The 10,710-nt window shown below is 39.3% G+C and overlaps 1 protein-coding gene across 1 annotated transcript; it reads left to right on the top strand.

Annotated features, from left to right (window-relative positions):
- The first annotated feature begins 5,300 nt into the window (after nt 1-5,300).
- Nucleotides 5,301-9,129, top strand: LOC149289190 (nucleoside hydrolase-like). The gene is made up of 5 exons (XM_089490861.1): nt 5,301-5,483; nt 6,458-6,637; nt 7,899-8,010; nt 8,271-8,407; nt 8,824-9,129. Exons 1-5 carry the CDS (start codon nt 5,301-5,303, stop codon nt 9,127-9,129), a joined length of 918 nt encoding a protein of 305 aa, XP_089346987.1.
- The last annotated feature ends 1,581 nt before the right edge of the window (nt 9,130-10,710 follow it).

Below are 10,710 nucleotides of genomic sequence, written 5' to 3'. Positions count from 1 at the left end.
CAAAAGTGACATGTTAGGTTTTCTTTTACATAAAACCTCAAACAAGGAAACAAATCATAAAAGAAGCTGCGCACATTTACCTCATTCACTTACTGCACATGGAAGAGTACTGTGGCTCATTGTGCTTGGCACACTGAGTACTCTAGAGTAGCGATGTAGCGAGCCAATTGTGATTCACTCCTATCAACTTTTTTTACGAGCTGCTGATAGTAACCATTTTAAAACATTCAAAGTGAACAGTGAAATGAAGTAACCCCTCCGAATATTTACCATAGAAATACTGCAGAAAAAAGCAGGCCTAGTGTTTGCTTCCATTTGTCGCGATAGCTCTCACCTCTCCATGATCATCAGCTATTAGTGATCTGGAAAAGCCACCTAGAATATACAACACATATTACATAGGCCACGTATTGTCCCAAAAATAGCACAATGTGTCTTTGATTTGCGACAATACTCTGGCTTGAGTTATCTCTGATGTCCACTCAGGCTAAGACTGCCGTTGGTGTCCAAAGTCTGGCTGGGAAAGTTGACACCCAACTGTAGTGAAGACAGATGTACTGTCTGTAAATGATGCTGGGAAAACAGGAACTTAAGAACACCCATGCAAAAGTTTATGAAAGTTTTCCTGCTCTTCTGCATCAGGTAATACCTACTTAGCACACATTACTAGGAACACTACCGACAATATAGAGGAAAAAAATGTTGGGAGTTCCCCTCTGATATGTAATATAAGATTTAGTCACTGGCTAATAAACAACAATTTGAATATGAAACAAAGGGTCATCTGTAATTCATTTATTTGGTTTCTGTGTGTTTAGGCCTTTTGTGTTTATTATAGTGTTATATATAACACTATCATTGTACAGCATTGTGGGATCTGTTGGAACAAATAGGACAAATAGATGGCATGAATCCTCCCTGTTTTCTGTTTCGTTCTCTCTTGAGTAGCCTAAAGCACAGATCAGTCTTGGGTATTGTCTTTGAAAGGGCAGAATTTGAGTGAAGGTCCCACAAATACATACTGACCTTATGGTTTTATAGTAAGGATAAGGGTGCCAGTGTGGACAAGAGACTGGATATGTAGGCTTTTGTGGATAAACCTCTTCTCTGCATCAGAATCCATCAATAAAGCGTTTAGAATAGGTCAGTTTGGGAGTAAAGCATTTCACCAACAAATTTGGTGATTTGGATGAAAAACCCTGGAGTCTCATGCCACAAAAAGACCCATTCAGTCCGTCTATTCTGCCCATTTGTTCTGATGCAAAGACTCAGAAATCCTTAATCGGTCAGATTCCCGTATTTAAATATCCCTCACTGTATTAACCTCTGTAAATTCTGCTAGGAGGCTGTTCTTATTTACCCCCTCTTAATAAAGGATAACGTCCTTGCATTACTTCTAAGTTTTTTACTCTCTCTAGTTTTAGATTGTGACCTCTCTTTCTAACATTTCACCTTTGAATAAACTTCCTTCCTCTATTTGTCCGTTTATGTCTCTGTCGCCCTCGGTCTCTTTTGACCACGTGCTATACTCTTACACTTTTTGCATGTTGCTGTGTATATGTGTATATGTGGCGGCTGCACACTAAAGGACACCATATGCTGCATGAGTGACAATAAAAGTCACAAATGCCCCAGTGGCATTCTTTAGGGTAGCTTTATGTGCATTCCTACCCTTGCCTGTACTGGTTCACTGGCATAACTACAGGCGTCGCAGGGTCCCTCTATGGAGCCCAGTGTGGCCCGATGTTCATGTCTCCTCATACAGATTCAAGATAGTTTAGAAAGGGCACTTCTGACCTGGACCGCACCATCCCAGGCACGGGGAGACAGGAGCATATTGGTGATCATGTGACATCACCCTGTGGTAAAATCGAGGTTGCCTGCACAGTGTGTGAGCAGATGAATATCAAGCTGCAGGAGTGGTGAGAGGTAAGCAGGGGCGGGGGTTGTTTGTATATATGAATGTGAGCATGGATGTGTAATTGCGTGTGTGAGCATGGATGTGTAATTGTGTGTATGTGTGTGAGAGCATGGATGTGTAATTGTGTGTATGTGTGTGAGAGCATGGATGTGTAATTGTGTGTATGTGTGTGAGAGCATGGATGTGTTATTGTGTGTGTGCATGGAGGTGAATGTGGGTGCATTGATGTGTAAGTGAGATAGAGTATGGGTTAGAATGAATGTAGGTGTGTGTTAGTATAAGTTTGTGTGCCAGAGTGTATGTTGGAAGGGGGGTTAAGGGGCAAAGAAGGCACAGAAGTTGTTTGGGGGCAGTGATGGCACAAGGCAGTTTTCGCACTAGGGCTCTGTGGTTTCTAGTTATGCACCTGTCCCTGCACTGGTTGTGGGTTTCTCCTGCTCTTTCTGTAATTTGGATTTTCTTTTAATGTTGCTATCATATTTTCCCTCTCCCTTTGTTCTTCTAAGGTTCACAAATTGCATTCATGGGAGAGTGTTAAAGGTGAAAACCACTGCCAACCAAAAAAACACAAAGACTCGTCTCTTGAAGTCTTGATGCCCCCCAAGACTTCTGTGGACTAATGAGTACCACAGAACACTGCTTTCTACTAAAAAAAAAACCCTTAAAGAAGAATGCTCAGCCATTAGTTCATCACCTAAACCTCAAGCACAGCTGGGTTATGCATAGGGTATAACTACAAACCACAGGGCCCCAGTGCAAAAATTTCCCACAAACTTCACCAAGCAACATGTCCCACATGACCACACAGCTTATCAGTGCTATTCTAACCCCCAAATATATCTGTGCCATCCTTGTCCCCAAACAGCTTGTCTGTGACTTCTTTGCCCATTCCTCCCTCCAACATACACTCTATACATTTATGCTCACATGCACCTATACAGTACATAGACTTTCATGCTTTCACACTTGTATATACACATTCATGCTCGCATACATACAAACATACATACCCCCTGATTAACTCTTTACCATTAAAAAGCTGCATGCTTTTATGTTTACTCACATTGTCTTTGTTTTATATTAAAATTGAGGTGGATGATTTAAAACATTTAAATGTGACAAATGAGCAAAAATAGAATAAATAGCACCGTAGTTGTCTCCAAAGCACCATTAAGTCTGTATTTTGTATCCTAAATGTATTATTTTACACTTGGGCACATTGTTAAACTGGCTCCATTGCTTAAGCTAAACATTAGTTCCTGGTGTGATAACGCATGATATACGTTTGAAAACATGTACTTTGAACTACACCCTTTGCAGACGACAAGCAAAGTTCAGAGCTCATTCTGTGCTAGTGAGGGCTGAACTTTCTCAAGAACTTTCTTGTCGTCTCCGTTCATTGCTTAAGCAAGTCCAACCCAACTTGTGTTTATTTAGTATTTTTGTTGCTTCTTTAAGCAGAGTTTGCACACATATCTTTTGAACAGTGATACGATAGTTGGTTGTGCCAGTTATGCTATATTTGCAATGATCTGCCAGTATTATCTGCCAGTAATTTAGGTAATCAGTCAGCCTTTGGTACTGTTGACTAACAAATCATTCATAAGTAAACAGATCTCAATCAGCCAATGAAAGGGCTGCTTGTTATAATATGAGAAGCTATATATTAGAGTGATTTAATCGATATACATGGGTTTATATTTTTACCTTAAATTACAAGAGTAATTTTCCTGTCTGTAATGAGTTAACCCTTTAAGGACCCTATGCACATGCTATTATGCTACGCATTCCCTTGTTAGACTGATGTTGGTATGTCATCATCAGAGGCACCCTAGAGATATCTCTTGTCATGAGGGACTAGTGCAGCAAAAGAAAAAAAGAAGAAACAAAAATTAACAAACAAAAAAAAGACCTTGACATCTTGTACCTGACATCGCAAATATAAAATAAAAAAAAACATTGCTCCCAACCCAAGACTATTGAAAAAAAGTGGTGTAATATTTAAGGGAGAGCGTTTTAGTTCACCGAAACAAAACAAGAAACCCCCATAAAGGGATGTAAACATTTTTATACCAAAGGGGCATATTGGGTGAATTCCCATAAAACCAAGGAGGCCAAGACATACGTTTTAAAGCAAAAGGTTTAGATTCAGCTTAGTAGCCAGAGCACAACCAGATCCAAGTAAACAGGCACTATTGTACATGGGGCAAAGGTAGTCATGTCCTGAGACATGGGACATTTTCTATTAGGTGCCTCAATCTCAACCTGGGTGGGACAGCAGCCTCTCTTGCCCCATGGAAATTACAGCCATGGCCTTCGATCCATCAATCCATGGCTGATAGTGTCAACATGTGTTATGTACTAGGATCACAAATGTTCTTTGATTTGGTTTCATAATGCAGAATTGAGTGACTTCCTCTTTTTGTCATTAATCATTAATGTTTAAAGGAACGTGACAATAGAAAAGCTGCATTATGAGGATCACTCATGAATCTCAACCCATGTTCCAAGTGTCATTGGAATCCCTCAACTACAAGCCTTTCAAGGGCTATCAACTTTAGGACCGTCTGATCTGTAAGCTTGCAAACAGGGTTCTCTTTGCCTAAATCTCTTTGTAATAGGTTAATCGTAGTTCTAGTTTAGTCATACTCCTTGAATGTATGCATTATAAAAAGCACTTTGTAAATTGTTGGCGCTATATAAATATAAGAAGCTAATCTTTTGTGCTTCTGCCAGGAGGCTGACAAAAAGGCTTATATATGTATGTGTAATACTGCAGATATACTCTTGGGGTGTGCTAATGGCCCAGCTATTTCTTCGCAGGGAGGGGTGAAACGACAGCAAATAACAGATAAAGGAGGAAGTGTTCAGTTGCTGGAGGGACACTTAACTTCGAGGGCGAGTTCGATTGACAGGCAGAAGTGCGGTCAGAAACAACCTGGAACATTAACACAGATTGGACATCGTTATTACACGTCGTTCGCCGACAGTTTTAAACCGAACGCTGGACCTTGTTCAGGTGACCAAAACAATTATACATTTTGTACAAATGGCAGAACACCTGCATTGTCTACGCTATGATGTGTCATCGTTTAACTAAGCCTTTTTTGGAATGGAGGGCAGTTGTACGCTTTTAAGGAACATTCCACAAAAGTGCATATGCCAATCTATACAAAGACATTGTCAAGGGTATTAAAAAAAACCTTGGACTGGTCCTTTGTCCATCTAGCTTTCTTGTCGCATCTACAGAATTGATAGAATCACTTTAGAGATAGAATTCTGTACTAACAGGAATGCTCATAACCACCAGGATGTTTTTTTTCCTTTTTAATTGAAATGCTTGGCTTGCAGTTCATTTGTCTTTCTTAGTAGCATCAGGATGTCTAAGAAGCTGCTCCTGGTAGATGTGGACTGCGGTGTAGATGACGCGCAGGCTCTGATGATGGCTCTGGCAGCTCCAGAGGTTGAGATCCTGGGGATCACGTGTTGTCACGGCAATACAGCTATAGAAAACGTCTGCAGAAATGTGCTTAGAGTCCTTCACTTGTGCAACAGGATGGAGGTAAAGTCATTTAAACACAGAGTTTGATGGCAGCAAAAAAAACACTGGACCCATTGTAGTCTGCACATTTTTCATGATGCAATGGCTTTAATTAGTTCTTGGTCTTGTCATAGATTCAGGATAGAAATATGTCTACCCCATGCATTTCATTCTGGTCAAGTCAGGGCTTATTGTAGATCACAGCAAGTAAAATAAAATGCAGGTATGCCAATATGGACATGTTTAAGACAAGCAACGAGGTATGTCACTTTTTTACCAATATCTTCTACTCTGACCCACCACTGCAAATATCTTCACAAAAAGGTAGCATCACAATTTATCTCTAACCACAGAAAACTGTGGGTCAGTCCTTTCATCAAATAGTATTTATGCAGTTTTCATTTGGTTCTGATTAAGGTTCTGATTTACAGCTCATATATTTTTGCTCCCGGACATCATCATCATGACATTACATGACTGTTGTCCTCATCATGTAGAATTGTTTCCTTCCATTACTTTGCTGTATATCTTGTGACATTTTGTTGGGACATTTTGTTAATGGCGGACTTGCTACCAGCAGAATAAATATACATATTCTGGACACATTTTAACACATATAATTCAAAAGTAAATATTCTAATATTCCTAAAAAAAATACCCTTTGTGGTCCATTGGAGGTTCGCACAAACGTTCAATTACACGTTTTTTTTCCCCCCAGACTGTGAATTATAAATGGAATATAGATCCCTCACTTTCAGTTTGTTGGCCAAGAGGAAATTCCAGATATTTCAGGGCAGCACACAAAATACTGAAGCAATTATCAGTTCTGATTTTATTCATTTAGAAACATAGAATTAGATGTCATTTAAGAACCATTTAGATTGCCAGTTTTTCCTGCTGTAAAGAACCTTAATCAGTCTTTTGTCTTGTGTTTTAGTTTTATTTTTTCCATTCTACCCGGTTGTGGATTCTCATTGTGTTTGTTATTCTGACAGATTCCTGTGTTCCGTGGAGCCTCAAACTCCATTCTTGGAGAAATAAGCCCAGTATATTCCCACTTTGGAGGTGATGGTCTAGGAGATGTAGGTGACCCTGACAGCCCCGGTCTGGAGCACTTACAAGAAGAGGATGCTGTACATGCTTTAATAAGAATCATCAGTCAGCACCCAGGTCAAGTAAGCAAATTATTCAAACTGACTCCATACAAATAAAGTAAATATGTATGTAAATGATTGTAGCAAGTTTAAAATGCAAACACAAAATCAGACCTAAATTGACATAGCTGGGTTCACGTGAGACATTCACATAAACCGTTAACTGCTGGAGTCATGAGGTGTTTGTCAACAGTGTTGAGTACCTGCATTATTTAGCTACTTCAGTACTAAAAGTGTTGTAATGTGTTCATGCTTTATTTATGGTCATATTTCTATATGGGCCCATATACAAAATTATACACCAATAAGATAATATCTGTTAAGGACCCGGTGTTACCTTTTGTATGTATATCAAGTATCAAAGACCTGGATGTGTATATTCTAAATGTGAAGATACGCATGCACCATTGGTCAAGGTCATGGAAGGGTGGTCCTGTTGACTCAGATCGGCATATCTATGGCAGGACACAGAGCAAGGTTTGGTCATAACTGCACCCGCTGTGCGCTCTTCACTTTTATTGGGCCCATTAACAAGGTCAAGTGAAATTGAAAAACTGTTCTGAGTATAAAACATACACTATATGGACAAAAGTATTCGGACACCTGACCATTACACCAAGAGGGACTTTTACGACATTGCATGCTAAATACAGAGACATTAATATGAAGTTGGTCCCAACTTTTGCAGCTTCTACTCTTCTCGGAAGGCTTTCTACAAGATTTTTGCCTATTCATCCTTTAGAGCATGTGTGAGGTCAGACACTGATGTTGGACGAGTCTCCCAATCTACGTTCCAGTTCATCCCAAAGGTGTTTAGTGGGGTTGAGGTCAGGGTCCAGTCAAGTTCTTATACAGCAAACTCATCCAACCATGTCTTTATGGACCTTGCTTTGTGCACTGGGGCACATACATGCTGGAGCAGAAAAGGGCCTTTCTCAAAGTTTGAAGCATATCATTGTCCAACATGTCTTGATATATCCCCTTTTGCTTTATAGCTGCAAAGGGGGACCAACTAAATATTAATGTCTGTGTATTTAGAATGCAATGTCATAACAACAGTCCCTGTTGGTGCAGTTGTCAGGTGCCCCAATACTTTTGGCCATATAGTGCATCTCTTGCCACATTCTATTGAAAACCAGATACAGACTCATCATTTTGGTGTATAATTCAAATTAATGCAAAGAGAACCACACAACATACTTTTTTTTACCCATTTTAAAATTCAAACAATAGTTGCCACTAAAATCGTATTAATTTCACTTTTTTTTTTTTTTATTATAAGGTTTCCTTGGTAGCTTTGGGACCCTTGACCAATATAGCCTTGGCAGCAAAAATAGATCCTACCATTTCCAAAAAACTTGGTAAACTGTACATAATGGGAGGAAACCTTGAAGGTAATTAAACCTACACTGTCTTGACTTGTATGTTTCTCTACTATGAGGTTTAACCCCTTCAAGACAAAGCCGTAAATGTGCAGGCTCACAGTGCATTGTCATTAATGGGTTTAAGGATAACCTGTTGTCCTTGAGGGGTTAATATTTAACACCATTTTATGATTTAGCGTCTGATATACTCATTTCTTACGCTTCACTCTTCCACTGTCTAGGAGGAAGTGACTATCTTGCAATTACACTCATCCATGCTTGTGTTTCAGGACGAGGTAACAGAACAGTGTGTGCAGAATTTAACTTCTACCTGGATCCAGAAGCCGCTTATATTGTGCTGAATGAATATACATGTCCAACCTACATTGCTTCCCTGGAATTTGCTCATGGAAGCAGTCTGCCACTGGTATGGTTTTTAAGAGTCACACTATATATATTTAAGCATTTTAATGGACATATATGTAACTGAATTCTGCTTATTTTTAACCAACATTTACCTATTATAGTAGCTATACATCTATTCTCCCTCCACCGGTGTAATGTTAACTTCAGACACACTAATGCTTCACAAATTTTTTTAATGTTCAGAGCTTGTTAACCATTAACTACCAGTTCAATGCATTTGCTTTTGTACACTGTAACCGGAGAAAATATTAGATTCATTTTATAGTTAGCATTAAATGCCCTTGGGGGTAATTTTATTCTTTCCTGCTTTTCATTTACTATGATTTATGAAGCAAATAATTCTAAAGGTGCACATAACCAGCCAGATTCCTGTCAATGTAGCCAAGATCATCTCTTCTGGCTTTCCTCCTTTTATAGGAGTATTTCAAAGACTGGGTGAACCAGGATACTGTTAAAGCCAAGTTTATGAAGACAATCACAGCCAGCAACTCTCAGAAGGAATTTGTATCCTATGACTCTTTTGCTATGGCGGCAGCGATTGATGAGAGTATAATCACAGACTCTATGGAGTGCCCTGTAAGCGTGGAACTCCACGGAAGCCATGCAAGAGGGATGATGGTTCTGGACACCATTGGCAAGTGGAAGAAGCAACATAAAGCTACCCTGCTAAAAAAAGCAAATATGGAAAAGTTCAAACAAAGACTATGGACTGCTTTGTCTTAAGGAAGGGGGGCATGTTTTGCTTTGGCAGATTATAGATTAAATTAATTTCATAGGGGTACCTATAGCTTCTGCTTACGGACTGGTTTCACAATGTGAACTTTTAAACTACATATTACACTAATTGACAGAGGCCGGTGGCAGCCTGGGACAGGACCAGAATTATCTGATCAAGTTCCCTCCTTACCTCACCCACCCTTACAATGGCTTCCTGAACTAATCATCGACAATCAGCAACATAAAGGAATAGTGCAATTAAAGGTTAAGGCACCTTACAGCATGGTACACACACAGGTGGGTTTTCAGTACACCCACATTACTTATCTTCATCTGAGAACAGCATTTCAGAGGTTTACATGGCGCATCCGTCCCAGTACAGATTTGCCATCCCCTGTGCCTGAGGGGGCAACAAGATTTCCATTGCCGTGACCTGCAGCGTGAAACACTGTGCAGGACAGCAAAGTCTCAAAGTTGCACACTGGCCTGTCCAGTAGATTTAATGCTGCGGTTTCGCTGAACGCGCTAATGCTGTTCCACCTCGTAGTTGCGTTCGACACACAGGCCCCAACAGTTGTCAAGGCAGCCGACAGGTCATTAAATTTTCCCCAGACAAACACAACCCTGGTTGGGGTGACAACTATGTACTGCTGTATGATTTTACGGATACTGAAATCTGTCGGGCATCCTCAAATGCTTGCTTGCTTCAATGTTGAGAAATAAATCCGATGTCATAAATAAACAGATCACACTACAGTATGGAGAGCCGTCATTATCAGTAGCGAGCGACTCTTGCTGTATATCAAAATTACAAATGATTTTTAAAAAAAATGCACGCAAACATCTTACTGAAAAAAAAGCGCCTCATTTATTTTAAAGTACAACTCAGTTGCATGAACTGCTCAACAAATCTTGTTTGATTTTTCAACAAGATGTCACGATGAGCACCTGAAATTAACATTAAAATTGCAACGTAGAACCAAGGACATATATTGAGAGCCAGACAGCACCAAAGGTATGCTTTGCATTCAGCCCTTTGTGCTGTGAACAGCATTTTGTTCATTCGCATCACCAAATTAACTTTTGCTTAAAAAATAGTTTTTCATTTTAACACAAACTGTTATTCCTGTATTTTTTTCGTAAAACTGTATTGTATTAACATAATACTGGGGTTAGATGAAAGAAAAATAAAACATTTTTTCCTGTTTAGTGGGGGAGGACTCATATTTGGAATTTCAATCTGGGTCAAACTGGTGGCACTTAAACCAAATAAATAAATTAGTGAAAAATTGTGTAGTTTTTTTTAATGTGGCATTCTTTGCCAATAGCTTCAAAGAGTTGTGTTGCCCATATTTTTAGTTCCTCTTTAAGTATAAGAATCTCTGTCAAGAAAGAGAATATGGAACTTAAAACTCAATTTTACATCTGTGTATTTGTTTTATTCCCAGATTTTTTGTGTGATATTAAAAAGCTAAACAAAAAAAAAAGAAAGGATAGCCGGTGAGACAACCTCTGGAAAATCTGCCAATATTTTTGGGACAACACTCCTTGATTGAATGGGCAATTCATTATTTTGTCTGCTTCAAT

Source organism: Sceloporus occidentalis, unplaced genomic scaffold (assembly GCF_023333645.1).
Source record: "Sceloporus occidentalis isolate IW3139 unplaced genomic scaffold, rSceOcc1.0.p SCAF_47, whole genome shotgun sequence".
Classification (NCBI taxonomy): Eukaryota; Metazoa; Chordata; class Lepidosauria; order Squamata; family Phrynosomatidae; genus Sceloporus; species Sceloporus occidentalis.
This window is presented reverse-complemented; position numbering and strand designations above follow the sequence as displayed.

What these genes read in the sequence shown, in the direction of transcription:
- LOC149289190 (XM_089490861.1), top strand. Translation starts at nt 5,301, where the DNA reads ATGTCTAAGAAGCTGCTCCTGGTAGATGTGGACTGCGGTGTAGATGAC. An exon ending in TCAGTCAGCACCCAGGTCAA is followed by an intron (nt 6,638 to 7,898) that starts GTAAGCAAATTA and finishes TTTTATTATAAG; the next exon opens with GTTTCCTTGGTAGCTTTGGG. An exon ending in ATGGAAGCAGTCTGCCACTG is followed by an intron (nt 8,408 to 8,823) that starts GTATGGTTTTTA and finishes CTCCTTTTATAG; the next exon opens with GAGTATTTCAAAGACTGGGT.